Source organism: Daucus carota, chromosome 4 (assembly GCF_001625215.2).
Source record: "Daucus carota subsp. sativus chromosome 4, DH1 v3.0, whole genome shotgun sequence".
NCBI classification, from domain to species: Eukaryota; Viridiplantae; Streptophyta; class Magnoliopsida; order Apiales; family Apiaceae; genus Daucus; species Daucus carota.
In genome coordinates this window covers 48,754,676-48,776,409 of record NC_030384.2, presented here as the reverse complement: position 1 = coordinate 48,776,409, position 21,734 = coordinate 48,754,676, and the positions used below count along the sequence as shown (strand labels likewise).

Sequence of the window (21,734 nt, the reverse complement as noted above, 5' to 3'; positions counted from 1 at the left end):
AGTACAATATGCAGCAGGTAACTTTAACAACCTCTACTTTGAACGTTTACCCTGTATTCAACCTTCGACACCTACTAAATGACGCCTTCTTCACCGCGTCATGCATCCCTAAATTATACTCCCATTGCATGGATCCAGTGTTTCTCTGTATAGTTATGTATTGTTTCTTGGTATTTCGTATAAAGTCAAGTCTCTAACTAACAAAAATCACTTGTTTAATTGCATTGAGTGAGTTGTATTAAATATGATAATTTACATGCATTTATATACTCCAAGTAGCATCTATATATATATGGTCATTGTAGTTGTATATTACAGCTTGTAATAACAGAGACAGAGCGAGCTGAGAAGAAGATGGAGAGGCCACTGCTATCGTCACCCGCCATTGGTCGGAGATCCGATGCCATTGCTCATGGTACTCTTTATCAGAAAGCTGCTGCACTCATTGATCTCGTAAGATACTAACTTTGTTTTTAGCTCAATAACCTCTAAGATATAGTAAAGCATGTTAAGTGACCAATTCTCCCAAAACCTCGAGACGTTGGGAGGAGGGCTTACGAGGATCAGATTATATTTTAACATTCCCCCTCAGTCGAAAGCCCAAAAAATTTTTGGTGCCAGGATCATATTATATTCTAACGAAGCAGAAGAAATAGAAAGTATATCACTCCTGGGATGACTGATAAAACTAGTTTTCTGAATGCACCTTAATTTTCTGTTTCAAGACCATGAATTTTGGTGCCATAATATAAAAATACACTAAAGTCTTGTGTCTTATAATTGGTCGTTTCCCAGAAGTGATACTGGAATCACTATCGAAAATTTCTAATATGTTACATGTTCTTTTCAGGCTGAAGGTGGCATGGGAATACCAGAAGAGATTCTTGATGATCATTTAACCTTTGCAGATGCAGTGAAATATTACTTTTTCTTTATTCATTTTAATTGGATATGGTTCCTCAACAGTTTTGCTTTGTTGTATCTCAACTTCCTGGAGGTTTGTCAAGATCTTACACACCTCTATAGTGTTTGGGCTATATATGCCAGTGGAGTTCAAGTCATAAGCTTCATTTATTCATTGTCAGTATATTTTCATCGAGTTGGCATAGTTATATGCTGTTTATCTGAACTTTGATTCACAGAAACCATTGTGGTGCGGCCAGGATTTAGCAGTTTCATGCCATAACAGGGATTACTACTTTCTGGGACAGCTGCCTCACTTAAATGAGGCCGCATCTCTTATATACGAGGTAAACTTGCCATATAAATTTTAAGGTATCTTCATCATCCCGAGTACCTGTATAGTATATCAGAGGCGATTCATTTGGTAATGATTTATGTTTTTATAAAGTCACCAGGGACAACACTTGCAGACCTTTTAAATTTCATGTATTCACAAGTTTGGTTTCTTAATCTTCTGTTATAATGCATGAGTTCCGCTTTTTTATGCAGGGAATTACTCTGGTTATTCTCACAGCTCATGTGATCTTTCCGGTTTCATATGAAGGGTTTAATCTCTACTGGAAGAATAATCTTCATAAAGCAAAGGCAAGTACTCTACTATCACAACCCCTGCAATTTATGGTTTTCCAAACACCTGAAGTCTGTGTTCTGTTTCTTGATTATCCTAGTATTATGGATTTTTCGAGATTATTCTTCCCTCCAATATACTTGTCTATTATTATTTGAGTTGCAAGTGAAGATAATTTTTTAAGTCCAATCTTGAACATGTGTCAGTGTCCGGAGGTCCAGACCCGAGTCTGAGCAGATGTTATTCAGTCACATCTTCTTAGAATTAAGACTTATTGTATTGTTTAGGCAATGAAGTTTTGGACTTGACTTTTGTGACCTCTACGAAATCTTGTTCAGGCCACTTATGCCTTGTACTGGTTTCTTTTAAAGTTTTCTGTCTGCTACTGATTGTACCTTTCTGCGCATTTCTCAGATCATCTTCCTGCTAATCTTGGTCATTGATATATTCATTTATGGGCTTTATCTGTCTCCGGTGGCATTGAATTCTCTTCCATTCCGAATAGCTCCTTATATCCGGGTTGTTTTTTTCATATTAAACATCAGGTATAAGTCACTTACACAACATTTTTTTTTAAGTAGAGATAGATTGCTCATCGTTTCTTAATATCTACTCCAGGGTTCTGCGAAAGACCTTACTTGTCCTTGCAGGAATGATCGCCACATTCTTTAACGTCGTGGTACGTCTCCACTACACATCTATCTTAATGTGTTTTATCCATCTTTGTATAAACACTGATGCTATCTGTCTTATGTATGCCAATTGCAGCTTTTAGGACTTCTGTTTCTGCTCTTCTCGAGTTGGTTAGCCTATGTCGTCTTTGAGAACACGGAACAAGGAAGACAAGTATTCACCTCGTATGGTGCAACAACATATCATATGTTCATCCTGTTTACCACAGCCAACAATCCAGATGTCTGGATTCCCGCGTACAAAGAATCGCGCTGGTATTCCCTGTTCTTCATTCTCTACATGCTCGTGGCTGTTTACTTCGTCACCAACTTGATCCTTGCTGTTGTGTACACGAGCTTTAAGGGTCAGCTAGCCAAACAAGTTGTTGCAAGGGATCTTAAAACGAATGCGATTCTGAAAAAAGCCTTTAATCTCATAGATGAAAATGATTTTGGATATTTGGACAAAGAACAATGTAGTCATTTGTTCAAGGAACTGAGCAGATACAGTACATTGCCGAATATCCCAGAAGAAGATTATGGGCTCATATTCCGTGAATTGGATAATACCAATGACTCTAAGATTAGTTTGGTAGAATTCACCGATATTTGTCATGCCATAGCAGTAATATTTCAGAAGGGGGATTCCGTGCCTTGGTTAGAGAAATTCCAATTTTATCGCGCACCCTTGTCTCAGAAGCTGAAAGCCTTTGTCCGGGGTCCTAGATTCCGATATGTAGTCATCTTTATCCTGATACTGAACGTTGTTACTGTTGTTGTCGAAACAACTCTTGACATTCAAGACAAATCTGGGCAGAAATTCTGGGAACAAGTTGAGTTTGTGTTCGGGTGGTTGTATTTCCTAGAAATGCTGCTAAAAGTCTACTCTTTAGGGTTTGAAAACTACTGGAGGGCTGGTCAGAATCGTTTCGACTTCATCATCACAATGCTCATAGTGATCTTCGAAACAGCAACTTTTGTTTCTCCAGAAAGACTGCTATTTCTCTCAAATGGACAATGGATTCGCTATCTCCTCATTGCCAGGATGCTGCGACTCATAAGGCTCTTGCTTTTTGTTCCTCGTTACCGAGCCTTTGTTGCCACATTCCTCAATCTGATCCCGAGTTTAATGCCTTACCTGGGAACCATCTTCTGTGTGCTATGCATGTACTGCTCTTTAGGGGTGCAGATCTTTGGCGGGCTTGTCAATTCTGGAAACGCGCGTTTGGCAGAGACGCCTCTTGCAGATAATGACTATCTGGTTTTCAATTTCAATGACTACCCGAGTGGAATGGTGACACTGTTTAATCTCCTAGTGACTGTAAACTGGCAAGCATGGATGCAGAGCTATAAACAGCTGACAGACTCTGCCTGGTCTTACGCGTACTTTGTGAGCTTCTATCTAGTAACCGTTCTGCTGCTTCTGGATTTGGTAGTCGCCTTCGTGTTGGATGCATTCTTTGCTCGTATGGAGTTAGAAGAGGCGGATAAGGATGACAGGGACGAGGTAAGTGTAAGTAAGGATGACAGGGACGAGGTAAGTGTAAGGAAGGAGTCAAGAAGACGATATGCCAAAATGAAAACACCAACCCGTAAGGTCGACATTCTCCTTCGTCATATGTTGAGCCCGGAGCTGGATCAACACGCGCAGGCACAGTATTACGGTGTTTGAATTGCGTTGCCGTAGACGCATACTACAAGTTTTGAATTCATATCTGTGATCACAGAGTATAGTTAGTGTTCAGAGTCGTTGGCTTGGTAGAATTTTTGTGGTTTATTATAGCTTGTATTGATTCTATTGAATAATGAACTTGATCACCACCATATGTATCTGTAATATAGTTTTATATTTTATTTTACGATTAGCAAATGTCAGGAGCTGCAATTTGACATGCCTTGTTCATAACCTTAATGAATACTCTTGCTGTATCAGCAACTTTGATTAGCTACTTGTAATCCCCTCGTTCCTGAATGTTAGGCTTTCTGGGGTTTACACGGGTCAAATAATTTAGGAAGAAAGTGCTATACCCCCCAAACATTTTCTATGTTGGATATCAATAATTCCAGACTTCTATACCTTCCTACACACAAAAAAAAAGGAAAAGCTATAAAAGCAAGTTGCCTAATCTTTTGAAAACAGTTTTGGGAAAAGAAAAAAAAAAATTTATACCCCCAGACCTGCACCTATGGATACATTTTTGGATTCAAAAAGAAAAATATTTGCAAAAAGTAAGGCACAAACATACAGTTTCCGAATCATATATACAAGATATTATTGATGATAAAAGGGGGGCTTCCATGATGCAAATGTCTAATCCCTTCCAATTAGAGATGTAATGCAAAGATCTACAACCAATCGTTTTTAACCATGCTATTTACCCTTTCCTCTGCACAAAATGCTACTATGCACTGTGCAGTAAAACCTTAAATAAGCCGGTAAAATGTTTTTAACGTCCTAAAGATATTGAAGGCATTAGTGTCAACATGATACCAAGTTCCAAGCAAAATAATTATCAGCCTGAATGCCGGAACTCCTCACAATCCTTAGATCCATTTCTTGCGAAGATCGAAACCAGGCTATTCATCATTTTGGCTACAGCCTCCTTGAAACTTTGTGAGCTTTCCACCTGGACATTGTTCCCAAGTGATCCTATCGCTGCTCCTTCCGTGTAAGCTTTACAGGCCAATAAGATGCGCCGTGCATTGGTGCGGAAATGGCCAGCAACAAAGTCCTCGAAATGCTGCATTGCAGTTATAAAACTTAGCAACAGGTGTTCACAAATTGGCTGATCCGAAATCTTGTTTTCTTCATGAGAAATGGGATCATGTGATTTAGAATCCCATGGGGTATATGGGGAATGAGTTGCACAAATAATGGAAAAGAGTTTTCAAGTGAACCCCTCAACCAAACAGTAACATAAGAAGACGAAATTTCAATTTTTGTTAACCACAGGCCCGTCAAAGTAATCATAACTTGTATTTCACTACATAATTAATATTGAGCTGCAATTAAGAAAATAGGACCAATGGCTGAATAATTAATAACATTGTATCTGTATCCTGTTCATGAAGAAACACATCCATATATAACGGTAACAGAAAATGGCGAAAGAAAAAGTACAGATTACCTTTGGGGGCCTCCTAAGCGTATACATCATTGTTTTCAGTGACATAATGAAGGCACTTTCACTGTATTCCTTGGATCTCCTCCTTCCTTCCTCTCCAGTATACATACCATCGTACCCAGGTTCATTAAAAAAGGGCTCCTCGTTCAATATTAAAGCTTGTATAGACACCAAGACCTGCAGCATTGTAGATGTCTTTGGCATCCATTTCTCATTCCCTTCACCAGTCCACGTGTTTAAAAGACTAAGGCAGACTTTTCCACAATCATACAAGTTTGGATTCAATCGAAGGCCACCAGAATAGTAGTATACCATCTAAAGATGTCAAGACAAAACGTTTACAAATTGGAAGCAAATATATAAATGTCAAAATGTTATATATATACACAGTAAATAGTACATACTGGTGGAACGTCTGGGTAGTTAGGGGGGAATAGAACATCAAAGACGAAAAGCCCATCGTGGTAAGGAGTGCCTGCAGGCCCTATAATGATAGCCCTCAAAAGATCCATCCTAGTTTCGTACACTCTAACATATATCGTATCTGTGAAAGAATAAAAAATGCAAATACTAAAGATTAAGAAATTTAATACTCCGCTACGGAAAAAAATTATCTGCTATAATAACAGAGTACATAATAACAAAGCATATTATATGGTCCGCTTTACAAACACTATAGATTGCAAAGCAAAAACAAACATCGACTCATTCTGTGCCAGTGGTACTCTCGTGTGCAAGGAAACCCAAGTCGATACAATTTGCACAAAAAAGAAGAATGGGTAAAGGTACTGGTGTACTGCAGCAATCTTTGGTAATATTAAAAAAAAAAAAAAAAAGTGCACTTATACCAATATTTTGATTTAATGTTCATGTGAGACTGCTATCTGTAATGCCAGAATTTATTAAAGTATCTTGCAAGATGTGTAACTGTAAAATAAGTTCGGATACCATGCACGAGCTCAAATCATAAACAAGTTGTCTAAGACTTGAATTAAGAGATATACTGCAGCTTTTTAGCAAGTTTCTTGTTTACAATAAAATATATTCAGGATATTTTTGGATACTACTAGCCTGCATGAACCTGAATGTCTGGCTAAACATAAGTACTCACCAGGTAAACCCTTCTCCAACATTTTCCACTCATCATGAATTTTCTTTGTCCAAGTCTTGGAAGGCTACAGTAAAGATATATACAATACATTTAAGTATGCATGAACATGAATTGTATGTATGAAAGAAGGAAAAATGGGTGCTCTGCACTAAGATACCAAAAGATGAGTTGCATGGTAGTGTTAAAAAGCACCTGCTGTTGCCCTTCAAAGCCAACTGCGCTATAGTGATGATCTACAAAATCATTTACAGTATCAAATCTTTTAAACCAGTCATGGTTCTTCATCACATCATGTTCTTTTTCTGCTTCAGTTTTCATAGCATCTTCTTCTCTTTCTGCTTCATCTTCCGTAACACAATGTTCTTCTGCTGCTTCCTCCTTCACATCAGGACCTGACCCTACATGCAATGTTGAACTGCTTGCACCAATATTCTCAAGAACAAAATTAGGTACACCAGAGACTAAAGCAACAGATGTCTTTGCCTCTGACCCTGACCCAAAATGGGGGACCATGGAGTCCTTGCTGGCATTCATGCTTGAGGTAGCACCCTTGATCCAAGAAACTGAAGCCTCAACTCCGGGAGGCAAATCCACATTGTCAAATTGTGCTTGCATATTCAAATAATCATCGTCATTATCATCATCATTTTCGAACATATAATCGTCATTGTCATCATAATCAGAAATATAAGATCCATCATCATCATTTTCATCTCTGTCATTGCCACCTCCTTCTTTGTCATCTCCATTGTTTTCATCACCATTGCATGACATATCAAAAATAGAATCATGAATATAAACTGAACTAGGAGTGGCAGATGTTGACCCCACAATGCTAGCAGTTAAGTTCCCGAGTTCTGTTCCAGTCTGTTCCTGTTAAAGAATTTATGTAGTAGTTTACAAGCTTGAAAATATGATATCGCGAAAATATATTGTAAAATTCATAAGCACGATAGATCTAACAAAAACAATAATTTGTGCATATATCAATGATAGCTGTAGAGTCTTGTAGACTGTAATCCACTACCAGCTTTTCAACAACTAACTCCACAAACCTTTGGAAATCACCATACTATACACAGTATTCATCAAATACTATATGGTAATATTTAACATAAACATCCAAACATAGAATAGAATTTATAGCGCATATAACACAATTCACTAAAAGTACAAACAAGATGCCCGTCTCTAATTAATTTGCTTAATTAATTAATTTGCCACTACCTAGTTTGTATGCTTAATTAATTTGCCTATGAACATGAACCTGTGTAATTGTGCGACTAACCGAAGCTCCTCAAGATTAGCCACTATCACTAATTCCAAACATATTGACACATACAACAGGTGTTCACAAGAACGTAAACACAAATTTACACATACAGTTACAAAGTAGTCTCTGTGAGTGTAATACATTTTCCGAAATAAGACAAAAACCCTAGAAACGAAAAACGATCAAAACAAGCATCAATCAAGACAAGGACAGAGCAAAAATTGATCAAATTAGCATAATCCGTAAACTAACAAGTAAAACGTTCGGAAAATTAGGTCTGAAACAAGCGATCATGAACAGTAAACTAAGCAATTAACAAACAATTGATTATATAAATGAAAGCTAAGGTTTTGAGTGAGTGAGTGACTGATACCTCATTATGCGTAATTGCCGTAGAATCGGAAGATACGGAGTCCGAATTAGCGACTGCTGCGATTCCGACGTCGATCACCGTCGAGTCCTCCATTTTGATCGGAATTCTAAGCACTTGTACTCAGAGCTGTATTTATTTAATTGTATTTATACGAGAGAGAGAGAGAGAGAGAGAGAGAGAGAGAGAGAGAGAGAGAGAGAGAGAGAGAGAGAGAGAGAGAGAGAGAGAGAGGTGTTGCGTACGATAGAATTGTAGAGAGAGGAATGCGGAGAAAAATAAACAGCGACTTTGCAAAAGGGGTTAGAGAGAGAGACTGATAGAGAGAGGATAGAGCTTAATTCGCGCCTTAATTAGGAACCAAGCTATCGTGCGCCGGAGGTGAAGGTTTGTTATCATACGCTACGACAGGAGAGTGTAGTGTTTACCTACGTTACAGTCTATGCTGAAGTGTCAGGCACTTTCGCTGAGATTATTAAATGTAGCACGTCTCTATCGCAAACAAACGAATGGAGAAAAAGCAAAAGGAGAAAGAAAACGGATAGCTATTTTTTGTACTTCTGAACCAAAAATTGTACCCTTTCGATCACAAATATTTTTGTCATCGGCAGAACAATTTGTATCATGCAAATGCGATGCCAGAATTAGGAATTAAATTATTTACATAAAATCTCACCTAATTATATGTGTGTTGGTTGATGAAATTTTTTAAATAATATAAATATCAATTAGTGGTAGCTCGAAAGTTAAATTATTGTTCAGTTATGAAATCGTTTGACGTAACTTAAGAAAGTGTTTATTATTTATAAATGAGAAATTAATTATAAACTAGCTTATAACCCGTGCAATGCACGGGCGATTATAATATTTGCTATTTTATCGTATCTATTTTAACTTAAACTAATATTATTGTGAGAATAAAATTATGATAGAATAATATCATTAAATAATTTTTTTATTTAACAGATGATAAATTCTTAACAGTTAATTTCGTCAAATGGCTTATTAAAAATTAGATCGAACATATATATTTTACGAAGAATGTTAAAATACGTTTTTTTTTCATGTTATATTAATTTATGGAGATCTATAAAATCAGATATAAATCAACCGGTCAATCTTTTAATATTTCGTTATTGATAATTAATATATAGTATGGAACATATTAAGTTAAAAAGACACTTAAAACCAAATACCAATCCATCATACTAACCTAAATGTTTTGGTTTAATAGATAATAAAAAATATATTATAACATGTTATAAATTAAAGAGGTTCGTGAGTCGAATACCAACCGGCTCACCGAACTCGACTGACCTACCGACTAATTGAACTTTTCATGTTTCGGATTTAACAGTATAATAGTATGTTATAGATTTACAATATTACTATATTTAAGCACTGTGGTGGCGCAAGCTTGGTCAAAGCGCAACCTTTGACCAAGTCAAAGGCGCAATCTTTGACCTCTCTTGCCAAGCGCAAGTTCTTTATACATATATAAATATATATGTATTTTGGCGCAAGTTCAGCAATTGTATTTGTTCTGGCGCAAGTTCAATTTAACTAACCACAGTTAAATTAAATTCATCCAGGACGAACTCAATTCGTCCAGGACCAACTCGTTAACCATGGTTGGTTTATGAAAAACCTATAAATACCCCATGTGTGTTCTCACAATTGTAACACACACTCTTGACACATATTGTACAAACTCTCTCCACACAACCTCTTAGCTTAGCACACCAAAAGAAATATATTTTTAGAGGCTAGTTGTTGTAGTGTTTGTAACTTGATATTATTTTAAATGGTGGAGTTTTTTCAGTTAGAAAATATAAAAAAAGATAACATATTTTAATTGAAAAGAATAATTGGTATATAGATAGGCCCGTATTTTGACCCAAGTACCGACTAACCGAATTTTTAATGTTTCGGCTTTAATAGTATAATAATATAGATATATAATATCTTTTTTATATGAATGTTGCATGTGTTATTTTTGGAAAATCGATTTTTAAGTTAAGATTCTGAAAAAGATAATGTGTTTTAGTTAAAAACAGTAGTTGCCATGTTGTCCAATATTATTTTTAGAAAATTGAGTTCTTTTAGTTAGAACATATAAAAAAAGATAATAGATTTAGTTAAAAAGATAATTGATTATATAAGTAGCCCATATTTTGGCCCAAGTACCGACCGATTAAACTTTTAATGTTTCGGCTTTAATAGTATAATAAACTAATATTATTGTGAGAATAAAATTATGATATATGTATCCCGTGTTAATCGTAGAAGATCCGTTTTTTTAGTCAGAATATGTAAAAAAGATAACGTAGGTTGTTAAAAAGGTAATTACTATATTTTTCGATGTTGTTTTAAAGAATGGAGTTTTTTTAGTTAGAAAATATAAAAAAATAACATATTTTAGTTAAAAAGAATAATTGGTATATAGATGGCCCCGTATTTTGGCCCAGGTACTGACTGACCAAACTTTCAATGTTTCGGCTTTAATAGTATAGTATATATGCGTATATATTTTTTAAGGTTTGACTTTAGTTTTTGGTATAGTCAAATATGCGCTATATTTGTTTTATATTTTGATCTTATATTTGTTTTATATTTTGATTTGTTTATATTTTGTTTGAAACCACTAATTTTGTTTGAAGCCCGCTAATTATAAAAGTTCGTATAAAAGCCTGTGTACCGTCCGATCAAATTTTTAATGTTTCGGCTTTAACAGTATAGTATTTTTTGAGGTTTGACTTTAGTTTTGGTATAGTCAAATAGGTTTTTTATTTGTTTTATGTTTTGATCGTATATTTATTTTATATTTTGATTTGTTTATATTTGTTTGAAGCCCACTAATTTTGTTTGAAGCCCGCAATTTATAAAAGTCCGTATAAAAGCCCGTTATGTTTCGATTTGTTTATATATTGTTTGAAGCCCACTAATATAGTTTGAAGCCCGCTAATTATAAAAGTCCGTATAAAAGCCCGCGTACCGACCGACCAAACTTTTAATATTTCGGCTTTAATAGTATAGTTATAAAAGTCCGTATAAAAGCCCGCGTACCGACCGACCAAACTTTTAATATTTCGGCTTTAATAGTATATTATAGATGTGATGTAATTTTTATTTTTATATGTTTAGATATTTATTGTTTATGATTTATTCGGTATAGAAATTATTAATATAATAACAAAAAATGTTAAATTATCTTTTAATACGATATTTTATATATTATAAAATCAAATCTTAAAAATAAAAATAAATCACAACAAAATTATGATTTAATTATAAATTTATCATACAAATCAAAAATGATATGAATTTCTGTCTGGCAAGTTCAAAAATGTTTAAAAAGCTCAGCCAAACAGGGCTTATACAATACGGCTTACGGCAGGTAAAGACAATTGTCACCAAACCATAAAAGTGGCTCATTAGAATACTAGTACTAGTAACTATTACTCGTATCCAGTAATATTAGAGCCTTGGTCCGGAAGGAAAATGGGCCTACCAGGAACGCAGAGAAAAGGGTAGGTAATTTCATAGCAACGACACTGTGGGCCCATTTGAAAAAAATGCCCTCCTCTTGCCTCGATAAAATATCACTTTCCCACCCGAGTGGCATAGAATAATATTAAGACGCTTCCTTCCCCTCCTTTTACTTGTTATCTTGATTTTCTACCACTAATTTTTAGGATGGTTAAAATTTAAATAAATATCTATAATCATTTTTTTATAATATTCTCTTGCTGAATTAAGCTTTATAATTTAAATTTTTATCTAAAATGAAGTGCAGACAATAGTAAACAAAATTATAGTGTTAATGAATTTTAAATTAATAAAAGAAATAACTAATAACTCTAGATCAAAACAAAAAGTTTTCAATTAGAAATATTTAACACAAACACCATAATAAAAACGTTGTGCTGTTGCCGGGCCACGTCAGCGAAACACAACGGTTTAATATATTATAAGATTATCTTTATAATTTAATTAATCAGAAAAATGTATTCTTTTCAACTAATAACATGTTCTTTGCATTGCGTCATCAGAGACAAATCTGATCCAAATATTCAATTTGCAGTAAATTATCTAAATTGTGGTGCAGCAGTGATCCAATTCTTTTTGCTGATCTAACTTCGGATAAGTTGATTATTTGTATATCTTTAATGTATCAGATTTAAACTTGATTTTCGGATTGTTAATCAATAATAATAATAATATGTATTGAAGATATCTATAAGATAATTAATGAAATAAACGTATTTATCATAAAATAAATATACAAATTTTATATTATTTACGTATATTGAAAATTTTAAAATTTTACTTAATTAATTAATATAAGATAATAAAATAATTTATGATAGAGAAACATTAATATTAAAATTAAATAATTTATTTAACATAAAAATATTTATATAATATAGTGTGTAAATAATAAATCGAATCGTATAGCTAGAATAACAAAACCAATCTCCCGCCCACAAGCTCGCGTAAATTTTACGCGGCATAATTCCCGCCAAAATCCATCTATAAACCCCCAACGATACTGCTGCACCAACCATAAAACACAATCGCTGCTATTACACACATATACACACAGATCTCTCTCAGAGCTGCGAATTCAATCAATTAGTGGTAGCCATGGTTGTAGCCCTAGGTCCCGGAAAGTTCTACGGTAGTGGCCTTCCCCGCCCTCGCTACTACACCGACGTCAAGTTCAGCGAGGAGCGAGTTGACCCGCCGGCGCCGGTTCTCGACTCGCTGATGTCGTGGGCGGAGGAAGCGCACTGGTCGATGGGGGGATTGAATGGGAAGCGGCTCCGTTTCCAGGGGCGTATTGAAGGGAGTGTGAGTAAGATCAAAGCGGAGCACGAGAGATCGGAGAGGAAGAAGGCGAAGGAGGACGTGGTTGCGAATTTTTCGCCGGAAAGTTCGCCGGAGGCGCCGCCGGCTCCGTTTGTGGTGAAGAGGAAACGGAGGTTTTTGGTGGATGAGGAGAGTGATGAAGAGAACGTGAAGCCCGGTGCGGTGAGGAAGCTGGTGGATGATTTCGAGAAAGTCGCGGAGGAGTGTGGGATGAAAAAGGAGAAAGCTGGAGCTGATCGTGTGGCGACGAGGTCTCGAAAAGCTGGATCGGAGGGATCGGTGGCTGAGAAGTTGAAATTGAAGGGGAAGAAGTTAAAGAAAAAGGGGGAGAGCAAGGGGAATGGGGAGACTGGGGTCAGGGTTTCGCCGAGATTGGCGAAACGTGGTTAGAAGCTTAGGTGTTTGATGAATTGCCCGAATAAGATTTTTAGAGTCGTGATGAATTACAGGGTTTATGTTAGGGTTTTATTAGTGTTTGATGATTGCCTGAATGAGATTCCTAGAGATGTGATGAATTTTTGGGTTTATATTAGGGTTTTTTCAACTTGTTTAAAGGTGTTTGATGTATTGCCTGGATGAATTTGTTAGATATATAATGAACTACAGGATTTGTGTTTTGCTTTATATCTTTTCTTTCAATTAAATTTTCAGTTTGTGCTTTTTTGTGCTTCTCTCATCCATACTAATAGTGAATTACATGAAAATATGACTTTGCTAGCATGCACAACTGTTGAGAGATGAAAATCTGAGTATATGTTTCTCATCTTGATTCATGATTCGTGTTACATATTATATCTACCTCTATATATAAAGAAGTGGTACAAAATTAACTGTAATCTTCCTCCCTTGGGTGATCTCAAATCAACCCACATATTCCATCTAGTTTACAATCAACGTCAACATACTTTCTTGAGGTACTCACTTTGCCAGGGAAGTGCTCCTCCGATTCTTGCCAGTCTGCATGATTGTTCGGTTATCAGTTTATATGTGGATCGTCTCTCCCACGGTACAATCCCAAATTCATCGTTGTATTCTTCCATTCCTCCAACAAAGAACTGCCAGGCAAAAGACCCTGCTCCGGATCCTTTCTTCTTAGCAGATTCATATATGAGATCGAAAACAATTTTGTAGAATCTATCTCGCTGAGCTGGGTTAAAACCTTTGTTTTGACTGGATAATCCAAATTCAGTGAACATCACAGGTTTCTTGAGTTCTTTGTCACCATCTTCAATGTGAGAACGCATCCATCTAGACACAAAATTTAGTTTGTACTCTAAATCTTCCACATGAGTCCTACACAAAGAAACAGATCAGATCGCTTATAGACAGGTGTAACTGTAAATATGAGCCCTGCCAACTTAAAGTGAACTACAATACCAAGGATACTCTAGTGTGCTCAAAAATTTGATTTGAAAGACTTAAAGAAAATGACGAGCAAAAAATTTAGAGCTCATGACCGACAAGTTTTTATAGCTAGGTAATGTCCAGAAATAACACTTTGTTTAACATCGGATGCAGGCAAATTAAACTGAAAGTTTTGTATAAAAATACCAGTGGTCAGGATATATATGAACAGACGCAAAGTCTATGGTTGAAGGCATTGAGTTGCGAATAAAATCAGTCCCAAGGTCTGCTGCCCAAAATTCTGGATTTTGAGTTGAATTTTTCGGACTTTTAGGGCCATAAAATCCTTCAAGGCCCACAGTTAATAAATGCTTCTTGTCAATTGCTTTCACAAAAGATGACATCTCTTCTATCCATTCCTGTGACAACATGAAACCAATATATATTAAATATCATTTCATGGCTATGTTATATATCCCACTAGTCATAGCTACTCTATCAGTAGTCAAGTATATCTTCAGATTCTATTGCTTACTTGAAGGGTGTCGCCTGATGCATCAGTGATGCACCTGGGCTCATTAATCAACTCCCATCCAAAAATGGTCGGATCATCTCTGTACTCAATTCCAGTGATCGTATTCTTTCTTGTCAGAACAGTCTGCGCAAGTATGAGTTGGCAAAAATCAGGGAAATACTTCAACGTGTCAGGATCCTCACAGTAATTTATCAAGCACACCAAAATTATAAGATGTGCAAAAAAGTGTGAAATAACTAGCTAAAACATTGGGTTGGAAGGGGACAAAGGCAAGTATTCGCTGCATGTGATTAATATATGGAGGCAAAATTAGAGCTCTTAAATATTTAAGGACAATCATACCCTTCTGGCCTTCTTTCAATAAAACAAGCAAGTTAAATTAAATATTTAAGGGCATTTTTCTTTAAATAGAGTTAATTTCTCAAAATACTTAGTCTAGACCAATTATTAACTAATCCTCTCCTCTCTTATTTATCCCGTTAATCCCTGGATTAGAATATCTCAACAAATTTTGCAAAACAAACATGAGATTCAAAATTTAAAGGATTATCACCCTATTTTATACTTTTGCCTATCAAACAAACATAACCTTTGGCTTCAGGGACTACTTCTCCAATTATTTTAGTCAAGGTATAGGTCATTTAATTTTTCTAATTAGGTTCAAATTTATATGTTGCATTAAAATTCAATGGGGTGGCAGGACCTGATGTCCTACTGCACAAATATTATGAATTTCTAATTAGAAATTAATGAAAGAGCTTCCCACTTAACCACCACCATCCCCTGTTGTTGCTCATCACAATCTCTTACCACCTTCCTATATTTAACACTCTACATTCCTTCTCACCCAGAACATAAGCCCAGATCTCTGAAACCAACCATCCAGCATACTTGTATAAACCATTTTTTGAAAATCCATGAACTTTCTGGACCAGCTTGCCAAAGTTTTGAAACCTGATCACCCAACATATATATACACTCCTAAACTCATCCATAGTTCTCTCAGTATCATCCCCATTCAAACCCCTTAATTAAAAGCACTTGTCCTCTATTGTAAAAATGCATTAAAATTTGAAGTTAATTGACCTTTTAAATTCTTGTGACCTAGTCAATAATCATTACTCCATAAAGAATTTCCATAATCTTAAACTCGCAATAAAAGATCATCACTGTTATCACCGCAGGAATAGCCTTGGACCAAAGAGTTCCAAGTGGAAAGCGGATTTTGTTTCTGCAGTTGGTTTTCTGGCTTGTTTCTTGGTGTTGACTGCTGAGTAAGGAGAGGAAGTTGCAAGTGGTACTTGAGGCGACAATAGAGGATGTATATGTTGGCAAGGTTAGAAAGAATTGAATGAGAAGCAGATGGCAGCTTTAGTTGTCATGGTACTTGCTTCCATGCAAGAAGGGACAAAATAATACTTATTGTTGTGGATAGTTGTCCATTGTCATGCTTGACCATTTTTATTTGTAAGATATGATTTTATTCTACTAAGAGGCGAATATAAAGCCACACAAATCTTATTATTTCTCTGTGTTCGATTCTGAGATGCAGTGCCTATATGTTAATTTGGTTTATATGCTTAGTTGAGAAATATGCCTTAATATGCAGTGATGCAGCGTCTTTATCGACAATAAAGGTGCATAAAGATTAAAGGGAGATTATATATACACTTTCTTCTGGAAAGTAATGGCTCTGCTAGAGATTACATGGACATTTGAGAAGCCAAGTACATTCAGTAGCGAAACAATTTATTAGAGGAAAAATCCTTTACCGAATGTTGAAGTTCCGGTCAACTTTGGCATCTAAAAGAAGAAAGTTTCATGATACACAGATATTTAAATGCGAAACTGCATTTGTAAACATATAGTGATGGTAAAATCTGCACATGCATGTAATTACTCCCATTCACTGTCACCAAGTCAATAGCTACAAAACCTTCATTTGACTCTATTAGTACTGAAGCGCCACTTTGGTATCATATTTGCAATGTGCCAATGTGGGAATAAAATTAAGTGATCCAATTCCATATACCAGGAATTTGTGTAATCTAGCTATGACATCTTTGTGGAAGATCTGATGTTATAATCTTAGATTAACTGTAATTAGAATTTGAACCCCACTAAATTGATGTTTTAAATCACATTCAAATTTTAGCAATAGCACCTAAATTCTTAAGCTTATACTAGCAGTAACATGGATATAATATACGCATCAAACACAACTCGCAGGGGAAATACTAGGAACTTAAATACAATATATATATGTGTGTGTGTGTGTGTGCGCGCGCGTGTGCGCTTTATTTATATCATTTGATTAATTAGTAGTGACTTAAATAGTACAGAGTAACAATTAAATATAATGAAGAATGATATAAAACAAAATATTACCTTGATATAGTGTTTAAAATAACGACGAATGGATGGATCATAGAAGAACGAATCATTAGAGGCACTTAAACCAAGGCCTTCTTCCCATGCCCACTTAACATATTGAGTCTTGCCTCCATAAGCTTGTAAGTTATTGACTATAGCAAGCAGAAGCCTGATCTTTTGTTGCTTGGCTTCTGCAATGACATAATCTAGGGCCTGCAAAAATATTTAAGCATTGAGCAACATTCTTTTATAGCTATTTTGACAATTAGTGGGACATATATACAGTTGGTCCAAATAACAGTTAAATGAAATGAAACCTCCATCAGAATTGACACGTCATGGAAGTTAGAAACTGCTGTTAATACCTTATGTCATTTTAAAAGCACAGGATGGTTATCCGACAACAGCAACAAATCCAAAAATTACTGCTGGTATAGTGGTATGGATTTTTAAAAATAACTCCAAACAAATGATGTAATATAATTTTAACAATCTTTCGTTACTCCAAAAATTAAGATTAAATCATATTACACATTCCCAAGTTGCAGAGAAACAAATTTTTAACATACCCCTTAACACATATATAAATTATTAGTGCACCACATATTGGAAAGTAACATTCAAATAAGTAAAACACATTTAATCAACAGTAGATACACAAATATTTACCCTGAATACTTGCTCATCAAATTGACCAGGGGAAATCTGGAGTGCATTGTAGTCACCATCATTAAAAGCCCAAGTTCGACACACCGTGAGACCCATCTTCGCACCTGCTTGCAACATTTGCTTGATTCTTGGTTTGCTATACGAATTCACAGCATGGTCCATAAACCAGTATGAATTCCACCCATTAATGTAAAATATCCTGCCGTCCAACATAAAATGTGTCCCATTTCTTTCCACAAAACTCAACGGCTGCTCAGCTTCACCATGAATATCAACCCACAAGTCCCCAAAAGACATGTATATAAAAGCAACACATGATGCAAATCCAACAATTGGGTAAAACAGATTATTTCCTGCCACCATTTTCCCTATTCTTTACAAACAAGAAATCTTGGAGACCCTTTGACCTAAAAACTCAAAAAAGAAAAACTTTCAAGAACTCATTAGGGTTTGAGCCTTGGATCTATATAGTTCCAAAATCAACGGAAAACCCACATAAAAACAAAATCTTTGAGCAAACCCAGATCCCAAATCAACACAAAGCAGCCAAAAACAACAAGAAAACACAACTAAACTCCAAAAATCAAACGCCCATTCAGCTAAATCTGCACCATTTCCAGGACCAACTAGGTCTATAAAAATAGAAAAAAATAAAGGGGGCCAGAGAATGTGAATTTCTGAGCTAGAAATGATTAAAACGTAACAAAAATGAAGATTATAACGTCAAAATCGAGACTTTTGAGGTGGGGTGAGCCCAGATAGATGAGAAAGTACACCTAACATATGACAACACAATACACAATACCTATAAAACTTAATTGGGTGAAGACTCTAAGGTTGAATAGGTGAGATGGTAATATTCAAATGATGATAGCTGCTAAGAGCATCTCCAAGAGGCTCTTCATTTAGGCTCCTAACTTGAGATTTGAGGAGGGAGAGGAAAAATGTTGCTCCAAGAGACTCTTAAGTGGCTCTTAAATCTTAAGAGCCTCTTGTTTCTCTCTCCTCTCTCCTCAAAGTTAAGAGCCACCACATGGCTCCTAACTTATTTTTTTACAATAAAAAAATCTTTCCCTCCAATTCACCTCCATCTTTCACTCTCTTTTGTTGTAGTGGAGCCCAATATATGAATAAAATATGAAATAGAGAAGAGATATAGAGAGTATTGTTGGAGTTTACACTCTTAACTTTCTCCTAAATTGCTAAGAGCCACATTTTTTATATTATATTTAGGAGCCAACAAGGAGGCTCTTGGAGATGCTCTAATAAGATCTGATGTTTCTTAGTCACTTGGATTTTCTTGAAGACTTTGAAACTTTTATTATAATTAAGTAAATCTAAGAAGTCGATTACTATGTTTTATTTAATTACATGGACCATCCCTCGGATCCTTTGTTTCTGTTACTATGTTTAGTACATTATCGTCTTTCTTTTTCATTGGTTAGCATGTCATGACAGTGATTATGAACCATAGGGACATTATAAATGAATTTAACCTAAAGCACAATTTAATCTCAAAATAAGGGTTTTTACCTTAATGCATAATGATGATTGTTTGTGTAACTTATACTATTATTTTCTGTTGTCTCGTTCATTTATTTTTGAACATTCATCATTTATTATAAATTGTAAATATTTTTTTTAAATAAGACAAACCCCTATATTTCTCAGAAAAATGCATGGAGAAGATGAACTTTCCTTGATGTATATATATGCAGATTAGATGGTTCGGACGAGTCTTATACTCAAGACTTGTATTATAGTTCAACTTCACAAATCAAATAAACATCACGAGTCAGGACCCGTGGTTGGCGTTTGGTCCCTTGCTTGTGCGACGTTGCGCCTAATATTTTTCTATTAAGAAAATATTATTAGAGGCTTCTCTATTTATTTATTTTAGAAATTATGACAAGCATGGACTGTGGATCTCGTGATCCAGTCTCTAGCCACCACTGGATCAGCTCTTATAATTTGGTCCACTCTGGAACAAAATGGCCCAATGTAGTGAATTATGTTGGCCTTTTTTTAAAGCTGGGTTGTCGGGACTCGGGATTATAGTTTTGAAGTTATACGTGGCTCATTTTGGATTTTGGAATAACCATATCCGTTATTTGTACTTTGTCCCCCTTTCTTTTTCGATACACGATATTTTATTGAAATCTCGAAAACTAATGAAATTAGAATCTAAGAGCATTTCGATTAATTGGCCACAATAACTAGTTAAAATTTATAGAATTGAGCTTGATACTCTGAAATTCATAATCACCTAAATTTAGGAAATATAGAAAGTATCATAAATAAATAGTAATTACAATTTTTTTCTCAACTAACTACAAATATATTATTATTCAGCGTTGTGTTTCTTGGACAGATGAATTTCAAAATAATATAAAGATATGAGAATATTTTACTCACAACTCATAACTTATATAACTTATATATAATAATACCAAAACATTCATAATTTATCCAGAACATTATTTTGATCAAAACGATAATGGAAAACACACTTGTAAATTACAAAAAGTAACGCAAAGTCTGTTCGGTAAAGATCAGACAAGCTCATGATGCTCTCCACTATACTACAAGAGAGAAAACGCCACTGTGGTCCAAACAGTCCAATGATATTTGGTAGGCTTATTTTTAAGAAAACCATCAAACTTTGCGAGTTTATACACAGCAGCCATTAAAGTAAAAAACTCGATAGCTTGCACACTACAGATTACCAGACTATAACAAATGGTCATCGTGTGTGTGAATCGGAGGGTGTGTACTCCACTCGCGGTTCAATGAAAATGAATCATGAATGAGCTTGATGATATGATATTTAAAAATTGAATAAAATAGTGGGTTGTAATCGAGAAGAAACATAAGAACCATAAACAGTGTTTATACATATCTATTTTATGTAGCTTTATTTATGAGTAATTATTTAATAATAATTAATTTTGTTTTAATCTCAAAGAAAACATCATAAAATTATTTTAAGATCTTTATTCTCATTATGATTACTTCACTATGAGTGACAATTTTTTAAGATGAAATATAATAGTTACAAATTTAGTTGAAATTTGCAAAATAAATTACAAAGCTTATGGATAAAAATTTGCTTAAAAATACTCACTTTGTCTAATAATAATAATAAATTAAGATAAAAGATACATTTGAAAAAAATACAATAAAATATCTAAAAAGGAAAATTACAGTTTTTCATTTTAGGAATTTGTGAATTCAAACAAATAAAATTAAAAACCGAAAATATTAAAAAGCGTAATTTTTACTGTAGCAATTTTTTACACGGCCTTGTAAACTCTTGCTTCTCATCACATTTGCAATCTTTTGACTGTGAGATTATATAACATTAGAACTATGAACCAGATTTATAATTATTAATTTAAATTTTTATATGATACAATATATGTTATTCGGAGATTTAAGGAGTGTTCTTTCAAAAAAAGGAGTGTAATTTCGACATTAATAAATTTTTTGGATGGAACTTGAATTATTTCTATGAGTTCATCTGATTATAACTAAAATTTCTGTTCATATAATTTTTATTTATAAATTATTAAAAATGGAATATTGAAAATAAAATAATGTGGAGAGAGGAAAAGAGCTCTAGCTGAAGTTGCTGCTAAACTTCGCGTTATTGCATGTATACACGAAGAATCGAAGATACAGAAAGAAAGAGCTGACATAAGTCTCTACCTAGCAATCTACCACTCACTCTCTCTACCCGCAGGTACACTCCACTCTCTCCCGGTCTGGTCTAAAATATTCCCTCAATTGTCGAAATATACACAACCATAAACTCTAATGATCGAACCGGACTTTTTGAAAGTTAAATGGTTACTGTGTAT

The 21,734-nt window shown here is 34.9% G+C and overlaps 4 protein-coding genes across 4 annotated transcripts; 2 read left to right on the top strand and 2 right to left on the bottom strand.

Annotated features, from left to right (window-relative positions):
* The first annotated feature begins 295 nt into the window (after nucleotides 1-295).
* LOC108218029 (two pore calcium channel protein 1B) lies at nucleotides 296-4,131 on the top strand. The gene is made up of 7 exons (XM_017390952.2): nucleotides 296-453; nucleotides 851-997; nucleotides 1,143-1,250; nucleotides 1,453-1,548; nucleotides 1,946-2,076; nucleotides 2,150-2,210; nucleotides 2,300-4,131. Exons 1-7 carry the CDS (start codon nucleotides 355-357, stop codon nucleotides 3,872-3,874), a joined length of 2,217 nt encoding a protein of 738 aa, XP_017246441.1. The 5' UTR covers nucleotides 296-354; the 3' UTR covers nucleotides 3,875-4,131.
* Nucleotides 4,132-4,450: 319 nt separating this feature from the next.
* LOC108215580 (putative ubiquitin-conjugating enzyme E2 38) lies at nucleotides 4,451-8,408 on the bottom strand. Its single transcript, XM_017388081.2, has 6 exons — nucleotides 8,085-8,408; nucleotides 6,631-7,311; nucleotides 6,439-6,502; nucleotides 5,732-5,871; nucleotides 5,331-5,642; nucleotides 4,451-4,943 (listed from the first exon to the last, which is right to left on the bottom strand). Exons 1-6 carry the CDS (start codon nucleotides 8,175-8,177, stop codon nucleotides 4,716-4,718), a joined length of 1,518 nt encoding a protein of 505 aa, XP_017243570.1. The 5' UTR covers nucleotides 8,178-8,408; the 3' UTR covers nucleotides 4,451-4,715.
* Nucleotides 8,409-12,629: 4,221 nt separating this feature from the next.
* On the top strand, nucleotides 12,630-13,577 carry LOC108218867 (uncharacterized). Its single transcript, XM_017392011.2, has one exon. It carries the CDS (start codon nucleotides 12,729-12,731, stop codon nucleotides 13,341-13,343), a length of 615 nt encoding a protein of 204 aa, XP_017247500.1. The 5' UTR covers nucleotides 12,630-12,728; the 3' UTR covers nucleotides 13,344-13,577.
* Nucleotides 13,578-13,683: 106 nt separating this feature from the next.
* LOC108218866 (mannan endo-1,4-beta-mannosidase 2) lies at nucleotides 13,684-18,807 on the bottom strand. Its single transcript, XM_017392008.2, has 5 exons — nucleotides 17,875-18,807; nucleotides 17,221-17,418; nucleotides 14,833-14,955; nucleotides 14,505-14,716; nucleotides 13,684-14,246 (listed from the first exon to the last, which is right to left on the bottom strand). Exons 1-5 carry the CDS (start codon nucleotides 18,235-18,237, stop codon nucleotides 13,850-13,852), a joined length of 1,293 nt encoding a protein of 430 aa, XP_017247497.1. The 5' UTR covers nucleotides 18,238-18,807; the 3' UTR covers nucleotides 13,684-13,849.
* Nucleotides 18,808-21,734: the final 2,927 nt, after the last annotated feature.

Excerpts from the sequence above, each read along its gene's own strand:
- LOC108218029 (XM_017390952.2), top strand. The coding sequence starts at position 355 with ATGGAGAGGCCACTGCTATCGTCACCCGCCATTGGTCGGAGATCCGAT. Across the intron at positions 1,549-1,945 it reads ATAATCTTCATAAAGCAAAG|ATCATCTTCCTGCTAATCTT; the intron begins GCAAGTACTCTA and ends CGCATTTCTCAG. Across the intron at positions 2,211-2,299 it reads CCACATTCTTTAACGTCGTG|CTTTTAGGACTTCTGTTTCT; the intron begins GTACGTCTCCAC and ends TGCCAATTGCAG.
- LOC108215580 (XM_017388081.2), bottom strand. The coding sequence starts at position 8,177 with ATGGAGGACTCGACGGTGATCGACGTCGGAATCGCAGCAGTCGCTAAT. Across the intron at positions 7,312-8,084 it reads CGGCAATTACGCATAATGAG|GAACAGACTGGAACAGAACT; the intron begins GTATCAGTCACT and ends ATTCTTTAACAG. Across the intron at positions 6,503-6,630 it reads GCTTTGAAGGGCAACAGCAG|CCTTCCAAGACTTGGACAAA; the intron begins GTGCTTTTTAAC and ends TCTTTACTGTAG.
- LOC108218867 (XM_017392011.2), top strand. The coding sequence starts at position 12,729 with ATGGTTGTAGCCCTAGGTCCCGGAAAGTTCTACGGTAGTGGCCTTCCC.
- LOC108218866 (XM_017392008.2), bottom strand. The coding sequence starts at position 18,237 with ATGGTGGCAGGAAATAATCTGTTTTACCCAATTGTTGGATTTGCATCA. Across the intron at positions 14,956-17,220 it reads ATTTTAAACACTATATCAAG|ACTGTTCTGACAAGAAAGAA; the intron begins GTAATATTTTGT and ends ATACTTGCGCAG. Across the intron at positions 14,717-14,832 it reads CATCAGGCGACACCCTTCAA|GAATGGATAGAAGAGATGTC; the intron begins GTAAGCAATAGA and ends ATGTTGTCACAG.